The sequence below is a fragment of the Aulonocara sp. 'chitande type north' Nkhata Bay genome, linkage group LG5 (genome assembly GCF_057382095.1).
Source record: "Aulonocara sp. 'chitande type north' Nkhata Bay isolate Kocher_YH1m ecotype deep benthic linkage group LG5, A_spYH_male_GT1.1, whole genome shotgun sequence".
In the NCBI taxonomy this organism is placed as follows: domain Eukaryota; kingdom Metazoa; phylum Chordata; class Actinopteri; order Cichliformes; family Cichlidae; genus Aulonocara; species Aulonocara sp. 'chitande type north' Nkhata Bay.
In genome coordinates, this window is record NC_141348.1 from 41799237 (window position 1) to 41822428 (window position 23192).

Genomic DNA, 23192 nt, shown 5'->3' on the forward strand with positions numbered 1-23192 from the left:
AATTAGCTTCAGTGGCTAAGCTACAGATAAACTTACACTATTGTGCCAAGTGGTCGATGTGTGTCCCATTGAAACCCATTATAAACGCTATTTTTCACTGCAAAATAATTACCGCTAATGTAATCGTCATGTTTCCACTTTCAGTTTCATTTTGAACTAGGGGCCTTAGAGTTGTAATTTTTTTATTTGTCCACCAGGTGGCGCCCCTGTTTCATATTTGACGCCTGCTCGAAAATACACCTTTCCAGCGGGCTGCTCGAGACAGACTGAAATGCACCGGGATGTCAAGAAAGACAGACGTAACAACATGTCATCCCCTATGTAGCCAGTGTATCAGAAAAACTCAGGAGAGTTTTCTCCAAGCATGACATCCCGGTGCATTTCAGACCTAGCAACACGCTCAGACACAAACTGGTTCACCCGAAAGACAAAACGCCAAAACACAGACTTAACAATGTGGTGTATGCTGCACAGTGCAGCGAGGAATGCCCAGACCTCTACATTGGAGAGACCAAACAGCCACTTCACAGAAGAGCCACCTCCACAGGACAAGACTCAGCAGTCCATCTGCATCTTAAGGATAAAGGACACTCTTTCGAGGATGCCAATGTTCACATTTTGGACAGAGAGGACAGATGGTTTGAAAGAGGAGTGAAAGAAGCCATCTATGTCCACTGTGAGCGACCATCTTTGAACAGAGGCGGTGGTTTACGACACCAACTCTCTGCCATCTATAATCCAGTTTTGAGTTCCCTTCCCAGACGCCTTATCGCCCACTCACATCCTGGGCCATCTGACCTCAGGAATTCGCATGATAAGGTGGGGCCAGGTTTCACAATGAACACACCCGAAACTCTGGCTGATTGGGACCCACACCCAGTTTCACACCTTGGCTCAGGCGATTAGAGGATCATCAGGGGGTCCTTTTGTCCCTCTGTGGGGGGTCACTCCCACTAGGTTTATATCTGGGATTCTCCACCATTTGGCCTTAGAACTGAAGAAGCTTCTCGGATGAGAGGTGAAACGTCTTCAAGTAACTTAAAGAAGTCCAGACGCTTTTCTTTGCAAGATCCTTTGACTGTAGTCCGTGTTGCAGGGAGAATGGACTGCCATACACGTTATGGGTCTGTGAGCGCGAGGAGGGAGAAAAAGGGGAGTGGAAAGGTACGAGTCCTCATCGAGGAAAAACGGGAGCTGGAAGCATGTAAATATAATAATAACCACTGCAGCCAAGAAGAGTGCCTGACGAGCCCAGTTGTAAGTGTTGGGATTCAGAGATTCTTTTATTGCTACCATATAATCTGCCTTATGAAGAATGTATTAATAACTTGTTTTACAGTATCATTTATCAGTAATATTTCCTACGGGGTTTATATTGCATTGAATATGTCTGTCATCACATTGACCTTTCTATTTTTACAGGTTGAGTTCATTTTATACACAATGCATAAATGTGCTTGGTTAAGAGTTGATGTTCCATTCTAGAAGGTTTTAAGCTTCACTGGTGAGAGTGTCCAGATGATCCATGCTGAGGGGAAACTAGAACATAGAAGGATAACTGCAATGCATGCTTACAGTACACATAATACATATAATCTAGGAATAGGCCTGAGCAGAGGCCCCAAGGTTTCCAGCTTCTTGTTGCAAACCTGTTGCATTTTATTCTACTTGGTAACAGATGAGCAGAGTCAATAATTAGCCTCAGAGACCCCGAGGGCTTAAGATTATTACCTTGTATGGAAGGTGTTATAGAAAAGAGAAGTTCTATGTCTGCTTATAGCTATTAAAAGATGTACAAGATGTACGAGTAACTGTGACTAATGTCTGGAACCTATTTTAATCTGTCATTGACGCCATGGGGGGGCGTGTACCCCACTGCTTTATAAGTATTCACAACATGTATTTTGATTAGAAGACATATGTTGATGTGTTTTCCTGTGACAATAAAACTCATCGTTTGATTGCACTTTTCCGGAGCCTCTGTCGTTTGTTGTCTGGTCTAAAGTTGATCGATCTCGTAACATAAGTAAGCTATTAAGACTCGACTGTACACCGTGTTCGTGTTTTCCTCCGAAAACAATAAGTTCCGTTGGAGCAGTCTTTCAACGCCTCTCTCTGTCTCTCGCAAGAAAAGTTGACCCACACAACAAAGTAAAGCTAGTTTTCAGCTACGAGCCGACAGGGACCCCGCCGTATTAGACAGAGGTCCCTTTACTACAGTTCGGAGTCGCGGACCTTCAGTAATAAATCACACAGCAATAGTACATTCACGTTGTTGTAAAAAGCATGATAATATATTAAGTAATCCCAAGTATTCAGAATACGTTACTCTCATTGAGTAACGTAACGGAATACGTTACAGAATACATTTTGGGGCATGTATTCTGTATTCTGTAACGGAATACATTTTAAAAGTAACCTTCCCAACACTGCTCACTGCAGACCCTAACAATTATTCAAGGAGCTATTATAAATGCTATATAACTGCACAGCACTACTCTTACATACTGCTGCTTTGGTTGTGAAGTCTGCATTTATGTGTCTAACCTCTTGGTATATATAGATTTTTATTTTCTAAAATATATCACTCTGCTGGCAGCTCACCTGTCCAAGTTTTATAATTGTTTGTCATGTACTGCCAACGACACTCTTTCATGCTCAGAGTTGACTCCTGGACTTCATTTGATTACTTGAACTGATGATTGATGTTAAATGAAACTGAACGATGGACAGATATCACGGCTACCTGAAACTTGCTTTATTATACAGTCCACAAAACTACATATAACTACAGATTCATTCTTTAAGGACACCTCCTCTGCCTAATAAAATTTGAACATCTTAAAAAAATTATGATCTCTTTTGTCTTTAAAAAAATACACAAATGGAGCTTGACATAAATATAAACACGATTTAAAATAAACAGCAATCGATGAAGCTTCAACCCTGTCATGATCAAGGGCAGATTTCTGCTCAGAAACTTTTGAAGCAACCAGGAATTAATTTTTAAGCTCTTTCCTTCAAATTCATTTTAATGGGATGAACTCCTCAACGTCTAAACAAACATTTGTACAGAACAATACAGAACACATAAAAGAACAAAGGCAGGTCATATATAACTAATTCAGAACAACAACAACTGATTCAGCTGCTAAAGACAAAAAGATTAAAGGTGACAAATTCCAATCAGCAGGAACCTAAAACATAAAGGTTTTTCACAAACTTCTGTCAGTACAAAAGAGACCTTAATGAGGATCTCAACGGAACATTTTAGAGCACGACTTGAAACAGAAGGAACAAAAAAATTGTTTTAGACAATCAAGTTAAGAAAATCAAGTCAAAGTCACTACATTTAATGATGAATTGGTACGAGTGGTATATCACAAACTTATGTCTTAAACCAAGGTGAAGATGTAAGTCTGTAAGATGACAGAGTCTGTAAAACATAGTAAAAAGAACAGCCTAACAGAAATCTGCATATCAATATATATATATATATATATATATATATATATATATATACACACACAATATTAAGAAAATGAAGACAATCTTTATTTAATGTTGAATGAAAACAATGATCATCTCTGGTGAAGCGCAATAAGAGAAAGAGAAGACTGAAACCACATCAGTGCATGCTGGGAAAGACCAATAACACTAAGCTCATCTAAAGAAAGAAGGATGAACTTGTATTTATTATGTTGCTCTTTCTTGTTTGTTTTCTCTTCTGTTTTTTTAATCTCCATACAGGTGATCCAGGTGTTGTGTTTGTTTTTCCTTTTTTTTCTTCCCCCCTTTCTCACCGTCTCTTCTCCCCGCTCTATTTTTCTTTCTCTCCCTCTCTTTCATTCATTCTTTCTCTCTGTCCTTTCCCCCAGTCATGTCTGTCCTGTCTGTAACATCCGAAAACCAAATAAAATAAATACATGATTATAATAAAGGTCAATCAAATGGACCAATATGGCAAGGCCATGATGATCCAGTTGGTAAAGTAAAGCCGCTTGGCATCTTTCTTGGCCTTCAAACAACAATTCTGATGGCTAAAGATCAAAAAAAAAAAAAAGAAAGAAAGAAGAATGAACCAAGTCAAAAGCTTTTGTCAGACCTACAACTATCACCACTTTAAGATGACCACGATCGGCAGAGAACACGGGATTTTAAGAGAGCATTAGTTGGGAAGTATTTCAATCTGAAAACCAAGTTTATGCTGTGAGAGGATATGATTATTATTAAGGTACAGAAATAACTGATTATAATTTTTTTCAGTCACTAAATGAAAGAATGTGATTGTGGATAAAAGTGATAGAAATGAGATAAGTGAGATAAAGTGAGGACCACTCAGCAGGGGCTTGAAGTAGAGCCACTCCTCCTCCATGAAAGGAGCCACTGGGAGTTCTAATTGAAAAAGGGAAGGTAGGGAAGAAATTCCCTCTACTCGGGCCGCCCATATTCTTCTCTTCTCTTCACCGGCTCCAGTTAGTTCAAAACGCAGCTGTCAAATCATACTAGTTTTAGTCAACTTACACTGGCTCCCTGTTGAAGTATCAATTTCAAAATTATCTTGCTTACCTTTTAAATTCTAAACAATTTGGCTCCCAGCTATCTGTCTGAACTCCTCCATTTGTATAATCCTAATAGAGCACTAAGATCTTCCAATCAGATGCTCCTGACGCAACCGAGGTCTCGTCTGAAGTCCAGAGGTGATCAGGCCTTTGCTATCGTAGCACCCTGACTCTAGAATAACCTCGCTCCTTATATTTGTTCCTTCGACTCCATCCAGTCATTTAAATTGCATCTTAAAACTTCTTGTTTTAGTCTGGCTTTTAATTCAAACTAGTTGGTAATTTCGTGGCTAGTTATGCTGTTTACCCATATTGTTTTCTCGCCCTCCTTCTTGACTGTTTTTATTCTAACTGTCTTATACTATTGGTCTGACCAACTGCAAAGCACTTTGATCAACTTTGTTGCATAATTATGTGCTATAGAAATAATTTTTGATTTTTGTTGATTTCAAGAATTACACTGTGGTTGTACAGCAGAGTAATATGTGCACTTTTGCAGATAGATGACATTGAGTGATCGAAAGATAAAAATCAGGACTGTTTAGGATTTTTTTAAATCATTGCTTAAATAATATTTACAGTAACCTGAATTTGACTTTTGCTAATGTTAGTTAGCTGAAACACACGTCTACACCCCAGCCCAGGCTGCCTGAGCCAACCCATGATGGGTTTAAACTTGAACAAGTCTAATCCCAAAGTCCAAACAGGCTGGTCAGCGGGAACGCCTGTTCAAACAAAGCAGCATCAAGTGTGCCTTGTATCGCTGGGACTCTACCAGTTGATATCTAAGAGCTCAGTATGGATCAGTGTAAAAAGATCGCAAGTCCTCACATTAGTTGAGTGATTTAACACAGATGTAATGACCTGAATTCTTGGCCATGCAGGTTCTGTAATTTATACATTTCTAACAAGAGAAATGAACTCTAATTCCCGTTTTAGTTTTTTCCCGTCCTTTTGACTCTGGAGTACAAAGACTCCTCTGTAGGTCTGTGTAGCTGATTAACAGATGAGTTGGTCGGATGTTTGCTGAACGTCACAGCAGAATATTTGTAGGCAGAGGAGCTGGGTTTGACAGTCGGTGTCTCACCACCAGCTCTGTTAGACCTGCTTTGAAAGTTGATGGTAGAGTAATGCAGTGAGTCAGGCTGGTTTGGGGGATTCACAGTGAGATAAACTGTGTTTGTTGCAGTTTCTGAGTCTGGATACTCAAGGTGCTCCTGGAACTCTTCATAGATATTCTCCTGCAGGAAAGAATGAAAACACACCGTTGAACAGTTTATATTTGATCTAACAGGAAGCCTTTTCCATGCAAAGCACAAATAAAATTCCTGGCCAACTCATTTCAATTGTGACTTTTCTTGTGATAACATTATCAAGCAAGATCCAGTTAGCCAGCTGGCTACAACTTAACATTGATGCACTGATCTGGCAATGGTTAGGTCATAATTTCTTGAGCATATTCACACAAGATCATTAAGAAACTGGTTTCCTCTAACAATCACATTTTCATTGGTAAAATGGGCTTCATCACATGAAAGCAAGAAGCAACCCAGCTGAAAAATCCCCACCCAAAAGTGCCAGAAACTTGAGCTTCTCTCCACCTGCATCTTACCCCAAAAGCAAGGTAATCTCCATAAACTACCACATTATAATGATCAACAATACAGGATTAAAACGCCTGAACAAAAAGTGGTTTTGGTCTCACTGTATAGTTTCTCCAAGTATGACAGCTCTATGGAGGTCCCCGCCTCTCCTCCAGTTGTGCACTGAGCAGTGGCTCCCCACGAGTGTGTGTGCTGAGCCCACTGCTCTACACCCTCTACGCTACAGACTGACCTGCTCACTCCAGCAACAAGTGTGACAAGTGCAATACCCATAGGTTGTGTTTTTATTGTTATCTATTCAAAATGCTGCAGCTGGGAGTTGCTTCTAATTTCGTTGAACATCTGATGTTTAATGACAATAAAAGAATAGTTATCCTGATTCTGACTTTTTACAATTCATCCATATAGATTTTATAGTTAGATCTGTGACAACTCTGACTTGTGTTCCATTTTAAATCAGGTATCTTGAACTGGCTCAAGTCAGACTTCCAGTTCATAAAGATATAGCAGTCCCACCAAGCCTGACTTAACACTCCACAGCTGTGAATGTAAATAGTAGTAAAACTGTAAGACATGTTTAAGAGCTTTATCCAGGCTCTGGATGTGAGTGCGCTGCAGCTGTGTTTTCAAACAAAAACAGCAAGCACTGATGAATTAAAGGTTCTACCTTTTCTAAAGAGAGAAAAATCCTTCATATCTCTGCTTTTCCAACTTAATGCTTAGTTATTGTTACTGTAACAAGCTCAACTGAGGAGTCACTCCCAGCTCAACCATCAGACTTCTGAGGCATTACATTAATAATACTAATACATTACAATGCAATACAGTGAACAGACATGACACATGACACAGCCTAAGTCACTCACCTCTTTTATATTCTGTACTGCTGCTTCATTTCCTGTGTTTTGTAATTTTGAAATTCCTGCCAAACAGAAAAGAAATAGTGCAAATTGAACAAATTTCTACAAATCTCATAAAAATAAATTCAATTTCTTCCACCAGCTCAATGACCTTTAAAGAAAGAACTGTAAGAGTTTCATTGATAATGTAGTATTTACATATTACATATTAAAATATCAATTTCAAAAAGCAAATAAAAATGAATAGAAGCTGCTAACATCATCCTGTCTGCTGTGGGATTTTAGACATCATATGTACAAAACACAGGGAAGGAAGTGATGGTCGTTCTGTGCTCCACAAATGAATAATAAAATGTACTTACGTTTGTAGATAAGGATCAAGACGATCACAAACACCAGCAGCAGCAGCAGCAGCAAAGTGACACAGACGATCACAACAATCACTACATCTGAGGAAATGAAGGCAAACAAAAAGTCAGCATGGCTTTATCTCCCAGACTGTGGACGCTTGTGTAATTTTATTTGAGACTGTAGAGAAATTTAAATGAAACTGTTCTTTTTAAACCTCGTGAACATCTTCACCTCACTCGTGTTCAGCAACAGTTTTAAAACATTAAATGTATGGAATGGGTCTTGGTTGGAACTCAGTTTATCATGTTCGTAGTGACAACCAAGAATTAAAACATTAAGTGTAATCTCTTACCATGACTTTTAGAAGCTGCATCAGGTGCTGTGTTTGCATCTGTTCATGAGGAAAAACGTTTTATTTTCTTCATATAAGACAAACAAATCAAATATAAATGCATATGCAATGTTCAGTCGTGTTCGGGGAACAACCAACAAACTCTGAGCCTGGAACCAAAGACAACAGGCAGTGGTGTATTTTCAGAATCAGAATCAGAATCAGAAAGGGGTTTATTGCCAAATGTTGAGCAGGTTTACAACATCAGGAAATTGCTGCGGTGCTTCAGTGCAAACATAGTGTCATAAGTTGCGCTTAAATAGACATGAAAAAATAAAAGTAAGAATAAGAATTAAAAGTGCTACGTAGAAAGATATGTGCATGAGCTATACATGAGATATATACATGAGAATAAGAATTAAGAGTGTTACGTAGAAAGATATATACATGAGTGCAGGTGGTGATCAGTGCCAAACATGGAATGATGCAGTGACACAGCGTAGGGTCATGTGTTAGTGGCGGGAACAGTCATATGGTTATTGTTCATGTGTCCAACAGCAGAGGGGAAGAAACTGTTCTTATGGCGAGAGGTTCTGGTGCGAATGGACCGGAGCCTCCTGCCTGAGGGGAGCAGGTCAAACAGACTGTGTCCAGGGTGAGAAGGGTCAGCTGAGATCCGAGCTGCACTCCCCAGTGTCCTGGAGGTGTACAGGTCCTGCAGAGATGGGAGTCTGCAGCCAATCACCTTCTCAGCAGAGCGCACAACACGCTGCAGTCTCTGTTTGTCCCTGATAGTGGCTCCAGCGTACCACACGGTGATGGAGGAGGTGAGGATGGACTCGATGATTGCGGTGTAGAACTGCATCATCGTCCGTGTTGGCAGGTTGAATTTCTTCAGCTGCCTCAGGAAGTACATCCTCTGCTGGGCTTTCTTGATGACGGAGGTGATGGTGGGCTCCCACTTCAGGTCCTGGGTGATGGTGGTACCCAGGAAGCGGAATGAGTCCACAGAGGTGATGGGGGTGTCAGTCAGGATGATGGGGGGGAGTGGGGCTGTGTGCTTTTATAAGAAGCTTGGATAAATAATCTGGGGCATGGCCATTTAGTGCTCTATGTTAAAACAAGAATTTTAAAACGAATTCTAAAATCTATTTGGAGCCAATGTAAATAATATAAAATGGGGGTAATGTGAGCACGCTTGCTAGAGCATGGTAGTAGCCTGGCCGCTGCATTTTGTATAGCTTAGAGGCGAGAAAGAGATGATTTGTCCAAGCTGGTAAACAGGGCGCTACAATAATCTAAACACGATGACACAAATACATGAACAATGTTTTATAATTCAGCTGAGGAACCCATATGTTGGAGTTTAGAAATGTTCCTTAAATGAAAGAAGCAGGAAGGAGGTCCAGAGAAGAATCAAAGCTTACTCCAAGATTTCGAATATTTGACTTGGCAGAAGGAAAGAAAGAGGCAATAACTTGACTGATTTTAGACTGTAGTTCTTAAGGAGCTACAGTCATGGTCTCTGTTTTATTTTTGTTTAAAATAAGGTAATTGTTAGAAAGCCAATCAGAGATTTGAGTTAAACACTGGACTAAGGTGGACAGCCTACCCAGCTGGTGAGGCTTAAAGGACATATGCAGCTGAATGTCATCGGCATAGACATAATAAGATTGAATTATGCCAGCTAAAGGAAGAATATAAAAAGAAAATCATAATAGACCCAAAACTGAACCCTGTGGAACCCCACAGGTTAGGGGGGTGATGTTAGAGGTAAACCTGTCAGTCCTAACAGAAAAGGTCCTATCTGATAATTAGGAAGAAAACCAGGCAGATCCAGATAGGCCAGCCAAAACCTTCAACTTGTTAAGTAGAATTTTATGGTCAATGGTATCAAAGGCAGCATGGTGGTTAGCACTGTTACCTCACAGCGTGGGTTCTCCCCGGGTACTCCGGCTTCCTCTCACAGTCCAAAGACATGCACTTTGTGGGGATAGGTTAATTAAAAAATCTAAATTGCCTATAGGTGAAAATGCAGGAGCGAATGTGAGTGCGAATGATTGTCTATCCCTGTGTGTTAGCACTGCGACAGACATGCGAACTGTCCAGAGTGTACCCCGCCTCTCGCCCTATGACAGCTGGGATAGGCTCCAGCGCCCTGACAAGGATAAGTGGAAGCGAATGGATGGATGGATGGTATCAAAGGCTGCACTGAGGTCAAGCAAAATGATCACAGAACAATCCCCTGCATCAGAAGCCATTAATAAATCATTATAGACCCTTAAGAGAGCCGTCTCAGTGGAGTGATGCTTTTGAAAGCCAGACTGAAAAGGGTCAGCAATCTATAATCTGCATACTAAGGACCTGAACAGATTTTCTACATTTCTTTACAGTAATTTGCTTAAAAATGGCAATTTTGAAATAGGCTGGTAATTACTAGTAGAGCTGTTTTTTCAATAGAGGAGTTACCTCAGCATGTTTAAAATAGGATGGAACACAACCTTGCCTCAGTGTGCTGTTGATGACGGATAGCAATGTGGGACCAATGCTGCTGAGAGTCCCAGACAGGACAAAGGGAAGTAATGGTGAGGATTTCATTTTACCTATCACTGTAATTAAATCATTAAGTGTGATTGGAGAAAAGGAAGTACATGACCCAGGACACCGAGGGGCATCTTCATAAGGGGAGGCACTTTAGGAGATTTTGGATCTCAAGTCCATCACCTTATTTACAAAGTGATGGAGAAAAGTATTACAATCTTAATCAGAAAGTAACTGAGCATGCTGAGTTGGAGGAGAAACAATACTGTTGATGGTATCAAATAGAATTCTTGAGTTATTCTTATGACGATTTATAAGATTATTGAAATAAGAGGATCTAGCCTTTTTCACAGACTCGTTTTATAAGTGAAGAAGATCTTTGAATTGCTCACGATGGACAACCAGACCAGTGAACTTCCAGAGACGCTCTGCTTTCTGACAGGAGCGTCGAAGACCACAAGATTGATTATTTAACCAGGGTGTACGGGACCGAACAGAACAATGCCTAGTTTCAAAAGGAGCAACCTGATGGAGAATGGCAAGATAGTGTTCATTAAAAGAGTTAATGTGGAGCTCAACATCGTCAAAAGAAGTCTTAAAATCAAAAAAGGGAGAACATTTAGAAATAAAAGTCATCAATAAAACGCCTGCGCCTAATAAACCCTTGTGGAAGAGACTCTGAGTTGACAGATACATCAAAAGAGACTGTCTTATGATCGCTAAAAACGACGTCATTTAAATCCAACTGGTCAAGGGAAATGCCATAAGTGAAGACCAAGTCCAGAGTATGCCATGCAGTGTGAGTAGGGCCTGATACATGCTGAACAAAATTAAAAGAGTGCATGATGCTCAGGAATTCCTTAGTTGTACTATTTGATGAGTCCTCTGCATGAATGTTGAAGTCTCAAACAATGATGACCATGACCAGTTTAATAGTGGAAGTTAAAAGTTCTTGCAAGTCTGAAAGAAAAGCTGCAGCAGACCCAGGTGGACGATAAATTAAGATACCGTAGAGGGGCTAATCTCTTCCAATTTTTATCATGATCATCTCGAAAGAATTGTAACAGCTCAAAGAGATCATCTGGCATAAAAATGTCTTTTTAAAAATTACAGCTGTTCCACCTCCTCGTCCAGATATCAGAGGTGCACAGAGAAATGAACAGTCTGCGGGACAAAGCTCTAAAAGACGTGAGACTTCATTCTCACGTTGCCACGTCTCATAAACATGAAGTCAAGCTTCTTTGCACAGAACAAGTCATTTAAAATATAAGACTTGTTGGCAATTGAGCGGGCATCAATTCACTTTTTGCATCCCACCGGGACAGGGGTAGAGTCCGCACAATGTGGTAAGCCACACAGCAAATCAGGGTTCCTACTGCAATGAGCCGTGGCTTTCCATGCTTTCAGGTGACAGCCCGGATGGTAAACACAGGGAGTCGTGGGGATTAATCCAGCTCCAACAAGTTTCTGGCGTATCTTACCAGCAGCAGCCCAAGAGTAAGCCCCTGAAGACCAAGTTCTCTGCTTCCTCCGATGAGGCCTTGGAAGCAAAAAAGAGCTGACCAGCAAGAATGGAGGTAAACCGGGTGCTGCGCCGCGCTCAAGCGGCGGTGGGAAAACAACCTTGTTTCGTTGACTCTGAAAATTATCCATAGCAGATTTGATTGCCAATAACGCATGGAGATCATAAATGCGAAGTGCGCTGGACAAAAGTGTAGCAAAGACACTAGCACAACATGAAAAGTAAACAAACAGGGGCCATCTTGCTCATGACAAATGTATACACTTACTAACACAAAATAAACAAAATATAAAGGGCATCAAATACCCACTCAATTATGGAGTAGGAACATGTATGTAGTCAAAGGAGCTTGCAAAGAAAAGCATCTGGACTTCATCTTCACCAGTTTTTTGTCTGAGCAGCAAAAAAACTGGTTCACCCGAAAGATAAAACGCCAAAACACAGACTTAACAATGTGGTGTATGCTGTACAGTGCAGCGAGTAATGCCCAGACCTCTACATTGGAGAGACCAAACAGCCACTTCACAAGCGCATGGCACAACATAGAAGAGCCACCTCCACAGGACAAGACTCAGCTGTCCATCTGCATCTTAAGGATAAAGGACACTCTTTCGAGGATGCCAATGTTCACATTTTGGACAGAGAGGACAGATGGTTTGAAAGAGGAGTGAAAGAAGCCATCTATGTCCACTGTGAGCGACCATCTTTGAACAGAGGCGGGGTTTACGACACCAACTCTCTGCCATCTATAATCCAGTTTTGAGTTCCCTTCCCAGACGCCTTAACGCCCACTCACATCCTGGGCCATCTGATCTCAGGAATTCGCATGATAAGGTGGGGCCAGGTTTCACAATGAACCCACCCGAAACTCTGGCTGATTGGGGCCCACACCCAATTCCACACCTTGGCTCAGGCGATTAGAGGATCATCAGGGGGTCCTTTTGTCCCTCTGTGGGGGGTTACTCCCACTAGGTTTAAATCTGGGACTCCCCACCATTTGACCTTAGAACTGAAGAAGCTTCTCGGATGAGAGGTGAAACGTCTTCAAGTAACTTAAAGAAGTCCAGACGCTTTTCTTTGCAAGCTCCTTTGACTACGATGACCTGGATGACTGAGAACCTTCACAGACAACATGTATGTACATACTTCCTACCCGATGTTGAACACGCTATCAATTCACCATATTCAGTATCCGATCCCGAACCAGCAGACTGAGAGAAAGCTTTTTCCATCAGGCAATCAGACTGCTGAACACTTCATAGACACCTCGCCTTCACTACTGGAACTTCAACATTATGCACTCCATACTGTACATTAATGCCACTTGTTTTGCTCAATATCCTACTACCAACCTCTGTGTATTTTATATATTTTATTTTATTGTTTACTCTATTTAATTTGTAAAATTACACACACACACACACACACACACACACACACACACACACACACACATATACAGACACGTAAATATACATATTTAGTATACACATTCAGTAAGGCATATACAGTCTTATATTGTACATATATTTATTCATATAACTCTCAGATTTAGCCATTCTTATATTTTGCTTGTTCTTATGTTATTGTATTTTTGCACACCTCTGTTGCTTGTGAAGCTCGCACACAAGAATTTCACTCACATGTACTGTACCAGTGTACCTGCACATGTGATGTGACACTAAAAGTGATTTAATTTGATTTGATATTCATCATTACCCCCACTTCCCCTCAGTGCTTGTAAACACTCACCCCACACACAAAATAAGAGGAAAAAGAAATGAAAAATCTATGTATAAATATAACGCTAGATAGGAATCTGATATGAATTTGCATAATAATGTATACAATCAGTCATCAATTTCATTAATTTCTTCTTTTTCTAAAAGCAGGTTTTAAAATAAAAAAAACCCAATGTTCCACAGTTTTACTCCACAAATGGAAACACAACAGGTTTTAACTGTTAACATTAAGTCTTCAGATTTCGCCCCAGGTTATTCTCTGTGGAAAACAACATCCTCTGTACATAACAGAGTAACATAACATAACATATCATAATTATACATGTATATAATTTGGCAGTTTTATATTTTATGAATTCCATGAACTTCATGATTTTAGTCTTTAAAAGTAGAACATTAGTGTGGTCTCTAAATCCAGCTTGATTAATGATCCTGATTGCTTTTTTCTGAGGTTTACACAATAGTTACAAAAAAGTTGTGTGTGTGTGTGTTACCTCAGACTTCCACACAGCACTCTAGGTACAGCAACATGAATGACTACTAAAACGCACGGTGATTTATAATGCTAAAAAAGCTTTTGCTCAACTCAGTACAAAGATGCTTTGTGACAGTTTGTGTGCTTTTATGTTGTACCCTGAAATTTTGCATGAAAGACTCGCCTTGAACAACAAGAGACAGTCCTCGTCATTAAAGCCTTTTCTTTTCTATAAGTGAAACATATGAAATAAAAACCTATATCATTGAGTTCTACTGCTAAACATTTTTTTTGCTTTTAAAACTTTAAAAAAACAACTTTTAAATACATTTCAGATATCTGATTTGGCATGTCTTGAGTTATTATACCAGACACCCTTGCTGATGTAACCCTGCAGTTTGTGTCTCCTCCCACTCATGAACTGAGAATCTTTTGTGTTTTAGATGCATTTGTAAAGTATTGCACCATGGAGCCACTTAAAGAATCACCTTAAATTAAAAACAAAAGAAAGAAAACCCAATATCTTGGAAATTGTTGACTATCAGGGAGCCTACAATGTAATGAAAACCACTGAAGAAGTCCGCAAACTACACTGTGTCAAACCAGTGTCGCTGAAAAAATAGACAATGTTTTATGAATAGGAAGTGTCGTTGTCAGTGTTGCATTACCCTGAAAAATGTGAACTTGATGAGGTTAATTTAAACTACATTTTAAATGACAGAAGACAAAGATTTAAAAAAAGAATTTCAAAACTGAAGCGATGTCAGCGATTTCAGTTGTGGCTGATAATTTCCTGCTATTGCATTTCTGTGGGTTACAGGAGGTGCAGGAAATGAAAACAAAAACAGCAGCAGCTGTACATGCTACTGCTGAGCTGTGTTGCTGTTAGAGTTATGATAACAGAACTGACTTTTTACAGGAATGGGTCTTGGTTGGAAATCAGTTTATCATGTTCGTAGTGAGAACAAACAATTATTTATTTCAGTCACTCCACTTAGAGAACGACCATGTGGTTTAAAATCAAGACTAAGTGTGTTGATCAAGCAGCAAACTTTGGGGATAATAAATGATGCCAATGTGGAACTAACACAATCTATAGTTCCTCTAATAGACTATGTGCACCTTAGCATATGCTGCTTCCGGTGGGAAAACTGTATAGCGCTTTGTTTCCAGTGCGATATTCATGCCTTGTTTACGGTCAGGTTTCCCAAAACAAGTCAACCAAATGAATGAATCAACAGCAATTTACATTTCTCTCAAGGTTCAAACCTTTGTAGAAAGATAAGTCCAGTATTATTGAATGAAACCAAAGATCAAACCCAGTTTTCAGGTCCAGAGCATGGGAATAGAGCAGCTGCGAGAGAATTCAACACTAATGAATCAGAAGTCCAACTTTTTGCGCTTCCTCTGCCTTTTGGATGCTACCGCAGGTGCCTTTGAAAAACGTTTCGTCGGCATTGTGTTTATTGGGGGGAAACTTACAAACATACAGTATTGCACTTCAGAGTCACACTGCTAGCGATCGATGTAGCGATTCTGTACAGGAGAGACGGCACGGAGGAGATCGACAATGATCTACAACTGATTAGGAAGCAGAACACAATGCACTGTAAAAAAAATAAAAATGCAAAAGTGCACTAATAAAAATCAGCGAAATAGCGAGGCCGCAAAAGGTGAACCATGTTATAGTGAAGGACCGCTGTAATTTTGAAGGTAAGTCACAACATACCCTTTGTAAATACTAATGTGTAAAACCCTTTACCAGCAATCGTTCATTTTTTGTGTGGCTTTTTTTCACGGTTTGTTAACATGCTGTGTAGGTGTGTACTTGACTAGCTGATATCGACATAACGGGGGAACATCTGGTTTGACTATTGTTCACCTTTAGCTTGAATACTGAACATTTGCCTGTTTAAATCATAATAACTGTCACTATACAGAGATGTGCTTCTGAATGTGGACGATGTGTCTTCTGATTCTGTAATGCAGTTCTGCTTTTGTTGAGTGGTGTAAACAAACAATCGATTGCACACTCTTCAAACATCAAAATTGATCATTAGATTTTTTATGACACAGCAATGGTGATTGTTCCCACCTTCTGCTCTTTGTATTTTGGACATGATTTTGGAGTCCGTCTTCACAGTAGCAGCTGACTGCAAAATAAAGTTACGGGAAATGTACAACTGTACATCCGGTCTTAAAACAGGGACGGCTGCTACTAAAAATCCCTTTCTTCACATCAGCTGTATGCGGGTAACTCTTTTTAAAATAATAATTGGATTTCTCACAGTTAGCAGCTGCTGTGACTGCAGCACATTTTGTGTGGTGCAGATCATCCACGTTTGCGCTATTTCATTAGTACATTTATAGCATTATAGTCCTTCTCAGCATTGATGAACAGATATTTGTGTGTTGCAGTCATATAGTTCAAAATTGCAGCTTGCTAGAATTAACTAATAATTTTGCACTCCATCATATTATGTAAGTATGATCACCTCTGGTTCCAAAAAACAACCTGACGGTGTCCAAAATCCAAACATTCAGACTTTTAAAAAGTTTAGAAAGAAACAGATGACAGGTCAGTGGACACATCCATCTTTCATGTTTGGGCAAACTTTAGCTTTTTACGTTAGAAACTACGTTTAAATACGTTTTAAGAATTCCTGTCATGGAACTCCTTTTGTGGTTTACTGTACATCTCAAAGTGACTCATTTTGTTGATAGTCCTTATGGAATTATTATAATTTGAAATAATATAAAAATCGTGACTCACCTACAGTCAGGAACAATCTGCCAAAGAAAACTTTGCTTGTTTGGTTGTCGGGTCTTTCTGCTCCACACCAGTATGTCCCACTGTCATCTAATGTTATTTCTCTCATTGTTATAGTAAGGTTATTCTTTCTATGGTTATCATTCATAGAAAACCTGTTTATGTTGTTTATGAGAGGCTTACATATAGATGGCTCGTCTCCCTTACAGAAAAATTTTTTAAGTGAGGAGATATCCTGTTTGTATTTACACCAGTAGGTGAAGTTCTGTCCAACAGTGGCTGATTTCTTTATTGCATCTATAGGAGTAGAAAATAGAAAAAAAGAAAAACATGATATATTTGAGACTTGTTTTTGTGTATTTGAAACTCAGAAGCTGAAAATGCGTAATACTCACATAGGGGCGCTGGGGTTAAGAGGTTAATTTTTACTTGTTTGAGTGAAAATCTTCCCTTATTTGATACCACTGCGCACCAGTAGACACCAGTATCCCATCGGGACACATGACTGATAGAGGCGCTAAAGCCATGGCTGGTGAGAATAATTAATCCTTTCGACTTTTGAGGATGATTTTTTAATAAAATATCTTCACAGGTGAAATTGTTCTTTCTGCAGAAAAACGTGAACCCAGACATGTAATCATCTCCAGGAGAGTCACATGTTTTTTTGTACAAAATGAGATTCAGTGTTCGTTGGCAGCTCTCAAGCTCTGTAAACAAAACAGTGAAATCAAATATTTGTCATCTTATGAGGACTTGGAATGTTTCTTTCATGTTCAAATTAATTTTCTTTTGGCAATGATTTGAAATACATGAATGAATGAATGAATGAATGAATGAATATTCTTTATTGTCATTGTCACAGGTACAATGAAATTGAAAGATGTCTCTGGTCAGTGCAACATCACAAAAGATAAATACTTAAAAACTATAATTAAATACTTACATGGGGAATAGATCTCTTAGGTCTCTCATGATCCAGTTCATTTTTATAATAATAATACTAATACTACTACTACTACTAATAATAATAATGATAGACGTGCTACATTTCTTACCAGGTTCTGGTTCCTCGTCTTTTCTGTCAGTCGAGTTTGATCTTCGGTTTAATTTACACTTATCTTTAAGGTCTTTAATGGCTGCCTGGTGATTTTTCCTATTTGTATCATGGTAAAATCTGCCTTCAGTTTCCCACACATCTTTCTCAGAGCTTTGAATGGTTGTTTCATTGGAATCGACTATGTCATTGTCTTGATGTGATTTATTTATTTCAGGATATTTGCAGGTGTCTTGAAACCATCCTTGGTGACATGCTTTCATTCCAAAGCTGACCTCACAACCTGCAAATCAAAGAGACAGTTATATTACATCATATTCTGCAAAAGGAATCTCATTCTCATTTTACACTGTCAGCTACACGCAGTCCGGTTTGATCTTAACCTCTATAGTGTCTCAAGTTTGATATGTGAGATTTTGTGACTTCTATATCATCAGTGTGAGTCCTCTTGAAAAATCAAAAAAAAAAATGTGCATAATACATTTTTAAGTAATAAACAGAAAAAAATGCCAGAATTAGCAAATATACAAATTAAAGTATTTCTTCAATTGTCAGAAAGTTTAATAAATGCTCCAGTTAAAAAAAATATTCTGGTAATCATTTCATGGTTCAGACATAAGTGAAAATGCCCTTCCAGTCCAGCACGTCTCAGTTTTTCTGGACCTAATAAAGAAATGCTGTCAGCACAAATATTTGAGCTTATATTGTAAGAAATAATTAATAATAATAATAAAAAAGTGACAGAAAAATGTACGTCCTATAATTATAAATCAGAAATGGTTTGTTAATGCAGAGATTGTTTTCTTTTACTGTGAACCCATTTTTTTCACATAAAAAAAAACTAAAGATCGACATTTGTGTCACAGAAATTACTAGATTTTTACTAGATAGTAGATGAAGTGATGAAGAAGAATGAAAGGCATTATCTAGTATTTCTTATCCCACAGAAATAATATATTTGCACCACAGTGATATGTTTAACATGATGATTTTTATAAAATTTGCACATATTAAGAATTGTCCCTGCACCACATGTAAATGTTTAAATTCATCATTAATTGTGTGTTTATGATTATCACAACTGTGTGTATGTGACAGCAAATTTTTAAGTAAATTTAAATATTGTACACTGTCTTTTCAAAATTATTGTTCAGTTTGTGAGTTTGAGTATTTTATTATTTGCAGCTGGATTTCCTTCAGGTTCACTGTCAGACTGTTTCTACATACAGTTTGCATCCCTTTAGTGTTAAGCGGTCTTAAAAAAGATTACACCACATCAAAAATACGTTTGTTATCTATAATATTATACATTCAGATACACTCTGAGTGTTAATGTGTTAGCAAATGAATGTTTGTACCTGTTGTTATTGAGAGGACGAGTAGCAGCAGAAACTTCATTATCTGGTTTTGGATGTTTGTTTAAGATCTTGAAGTCTGAATTATTTATCTGTGGTTTGTTTCCTGATGTCTTTTTCCCTCCTCAGTCTGTTGGTCTGCAGTGATCTTTCATTAATTTCGGTTTTAAGTTACCTAAAATCTTCCTGCCCCACTTTTCAATCTGTCCATTTTTTTTTGTCTTAAACAGCTCCTTCCGCTTTGTATGTTGCTTCCTCTAATTGGTGGTAAACAGGAAATAAATGGCATGTGTGGTGGAGAATCATATCACGCTTTGATTAACGGGAAGTCTTGAAACTGCGTGACAAAAATAGCAGTTTGTAGGTATTATAGAAAACTGCTTTTATCAGTTAGAAGGAGACGGGTTTCTTTTGTTTGCACAGTTCAGTAATATAAACTGAGCTTCATGGATTTCAACATATAAAGGCGGCTCCTGTTTGACAGTACTAAGCTAACTTTATGGGGGAAAAAAGTCTGCAACTATACTACTATACTATAAATATAGTAGTAGTAAAGCTGTAGTGATATTAATATTATGATGAATTGTACGTATGATTAATATAAATGTATCTATGATGGTTCGCCGGTTCGATCCCTGGGCTCTCTGTCCTGGTTGTTGTGTCCCTGGGCAAGACACTTTACCCTACTTGCCTACTGGTGTTGGCCAGAGGGGCCGATGGCGCGATATGGCAGCCTCGCTTCTGTCAGTCTGCCCCAGGGCAGCTGTGGCTACAACTGTAGCTGCCTCCACCAGTGTATGAATGTGAGAGTGAATGAATAGTGGTATTGTAAAGCGCTTTGGGTGCCTTGAAAAGCGCTATATAAATCCAATCCATTATTATTATTATTATTATTCTGCTGGTTTCCCAATCTACCAGCTTGCATCGTTCATGAAATTTTCAAACTAATTTTGAAGAACTTTTTTCCGTCTAGATCGACAAATGACATGTTAATTTAACTGCTGATTGCTGTGCAACTGCTGTGCAACTGCTGTGCAACTCCGACATGGCAAAAAAACAAACCAGCCCTGGCATTTTTGGTCCAGACGGCCCATCATACTTATATATGTCATTTATATATCATTTTGTTTGATTATAGATATTAAAAACAGGTTTGAATCAGGTTGGTACAGTTGATGTTAGTTGGGTTAGTTCTTGCTTGTACCACCAAGTAAGAACTAAGAACCAAATGATAGGAGTGATGATTTCTAAAGCTCAAGGTGTATAAACAGACATGCGTTTCTCATTGGTGTCAGCTCAATATAAATACACAACAACATTTTATTTAGGTAATAGTTTATTTACAAGAAGCAGGAACAGAAAAGTGTTCAAAGTTTCAGATGTATGGTACATGAAATGGGATTTAAAATCTGATCAGTAAGCCAAGTAAAGATGTGTCGGAAGTTAATCTGGTTCTAGATAATGGCTCTTTACTGCAGGTGGTATTAGTGGACTGGACTTCACTCCATCAGTACAGATAATGTACACTGTATGCTTTAGCTGCAAGGTTGGCGACCCTCAAATAACACTGGAGTGAGAACAATATGATGGGAAAAATGAGACAAGAACATTTTCTCACAGCTTTGTCTAAACGTGCCTGCTGCCACTTCCCCATCAACCTTATGCATGGAAATATCACCAGTTAAACAAAAACAGTGTTTTTAAGTAATTAATTTTTGCTCTAAACAGTGATCTTGTTGTGTTAAACTAACCTCAGATGTTGTAAAAAGTAGCACCCACAGCACATCTGTCTCATTCTCCCCAGTAAAACATACCAAGTAATCTGAACCTCTAGCTGAGGTTTTTCTGTGATCCCTGTAAAATGCAAATCATTCAACATTGGCACAAGTGACTTAGAAGACAAATGCTGAAATCGTTTGTGAATTGTTCATATGTACAGTCTGTCAGTGTTGGGCAAGTTACTTTGAAAAAGTAATTAATTATAGTTACTAGTTACTTCTTCAAAAAGTAACTGAGTTAGTAACTGAGTTACAATATTCTAAAAGTAACTAATTCCCTGAAAAATAACTATTGCGGTACTTAAAAATGTTTAACCCTCTGGGTTCCAGGGTATAATTGGCCATTTTTAACTACTTTTGATGTTTCCTCCACATTTTACCTTTAAAAACTATTTACTTTGTCTTGTTTGGTATCATTCTACTCAGCACAACCTCACGTGTCTGAATTTACAGTCATGTTTTCATTTTGACAGACTGTATTAACACAATTGATCTAAAGTCAGACAAAAAACATAAAAACAGAGTAGAAAAACTTATATTTTTTACTGTAACAACCACAAACATGTTTATTGAATCATATTTCATAACTTTAAATGCAAATATAAATGGTCAATTTTAAAATCCTATGTACAAGTTTTGCAAACAACAAAATTATTTGCAGCCATTTACCTTTTACCTTGATTTTTTAAATAACCATTTCAAACTATTTACACAACAATCAGCTGTTCTACATTCAATAAGATGTCACACAAATTATTTGTGCCTCTCCAAAAAAATAATTTCTGTCCAGTATAAAGGAGAACATCACAGCCTGATACCTGCAGGTCTGACAGCAGCAGGTGTATCACTGCTGTTTCTACCTGGAGACAGCAGTCGCCTCAGTGTTCTGACACACAACACAAAACTATCCACAACACTACACACTAACTACACAAGACAACACATTAACTACACACTCCAAACACGCTAATCTCTCAAATCTCTCACATCTCAAAACTCTCTCTCTCTCTCTCTCTCTCTCTCTCTCGCGTCACTCCTAAAACTTTGGTTTTTTTTGTTTGTTTTTTTGCTCATAAGCAGAGAGGTCTCGCTGCGCTGTCCTTAGACAGTAAATGTGACGAAACTATTGAGGAAAAAACGCCGCGTATATATTTTTTATCACGACTCTGGTTTTACGTGGCCTATCAACACAGTTTATAAACTGGTATATGTCACCTTGTTGCTTTGTCTTGAAGTGGTCATGTGATTGGCTTACCACGACTACTTTATTCTTCCTCAGTCAAACAGCAGCACTCATGTGATTGTTTTGCCCCCTGAGCTCCAGGTGTTGTGTTAGACAGTGATCGTGATTACCGTCCGCGGGAGCGTGCGCAGCTGCTTGAAAAAAGTAACGCCGTTATTCCCATCACTGCAGTCTGTGGGGTTGTTAAAAGGACACCAGGGATGTGTCTCAAAAGTGTTTCAATAAGGAGAGTTCACTTAAAAGAACATGATTTACTGACATAGAGAAATGATTGTATTTGGCAGTCAGACTCCAGCAGCTCATCATGGCAGAACACAATCCCAGCAGTGATAAGTTTTAGGACAGGACCCACCAGAGTCCAGGTGGTGGTGGTGAGGATGTAGACTGAGGTTTGGATGGCTCCAGCTGAGGTGGGTTTGAGGTTGACAGGGGTGGATCGCATCACTGAGAGTCTAAAAGGGAGAATGATGGAGAGTGCAGATTTAAACCAGTGGAGGCTCAGCATCCTGATGTCATTTTATTAAAAATGATGCTGCTATGTGTATTTAAATAAACTTTTCTGTAATTTTTATTTAATTCAGTTTGAGGTAAAGGCTTACTCTGACTTACTGCAACATGAACATGATCAAGGCTTTTTTGCTGAATATGGACTTCACATAACCACGTCAAGAGATTAAAGACATTTCCAGTTTGATTTGAAAATAGATTTCCTTCCAAATCTTGGATTTAACCTATTTTTATCATTTCCAAATATCACAAGATTCCACTAAGAAATGTGGGAACTGTGACCATAAAAATATTACAGTATTGTGTGAATCCTATCACTAGACCAGCATTCATGAAAGCACAAGGACAAACAAGAAACGTATGCAAGCAAATTCATATTTTGTAACCAAAAACACCTCAAGGAAGGAAATGTAGACAGAATTTATCTACGCAACAGAACACCGCAAGTTTCATCTTATCAGACTGGTTTCAAAACATGTCAAGCTCTACGTCAGCGC

The 23192-nt window shown here is 38.7% G+C and overlaps 1 protein-coding gene across 2 annotated transcripts; it reads right to left on the bottom strand.

The window, feature by feature from the left end:
* Positions 1 to 5153: 5153 nt before the first annotated feature.
* LOC147331375 (uncharacterized) lies at positions 5154 to 19293 on the bottom strand. Of its 2 annotated transcripts, XM_086294335.1 has the most exons (9): positions 19171 to 19293; positions 17814 to 18095; positions 17154 to 17465; positions 16762 to 17055; positions 16579 to 16584; positions 7730 to 7768; positions 7389 to 7475; positions 7033 to 7088; positions 5154 to 5803 (listed from the first exon to the last, which is right to left on the bottom strand). In XM_086294335.1, exons 1-9 carry the CDS (start codon positions 19208 to 19210, stop codon positions 5498 to 5500), a joined length of 1422 nt encoding a protein of 473 aa, XP_086150461.1. In that variant the 5' UTR covers positions 19211 to 19293; the 3' UTR covers positions 5154 to 5497. The 2 variants fall into 2 exon arrangements, with proteins under 2 accessions (XP_086150461.1, XP_086150460.1); XM_086294334.1 differs by lacking the exon at positions 16579 to 16584.
* Between the last annotated feature and the right edge of the window lie 3899 nt (positions 19294 to 23192).

Excerpts from the sequence above, each read along its gene's own strand:
- LOC147331375 (XM_086294335.1), bottom strand. The coding sequence starts at position 19,210 with ATGAAGTTTCTGCTGCTACTCGTCCTCTCAATAACAACAG. Across the intron at positions 7,089-7,388 it reads CTTGATCCTTATCTACAAAC|GAATTTCAAAATTACAAAAC; the intron begins GTAAGTACATTT and ends TCTGTTTGGCAG. Across the intron at positions 5,804-7,032 it reads CAGTACAGAATATAAAAGAG|GAGAATATCTATGAAGAGTT; the intron begins GTGAGTGACTTA and ends TCTTTCCTGCAG.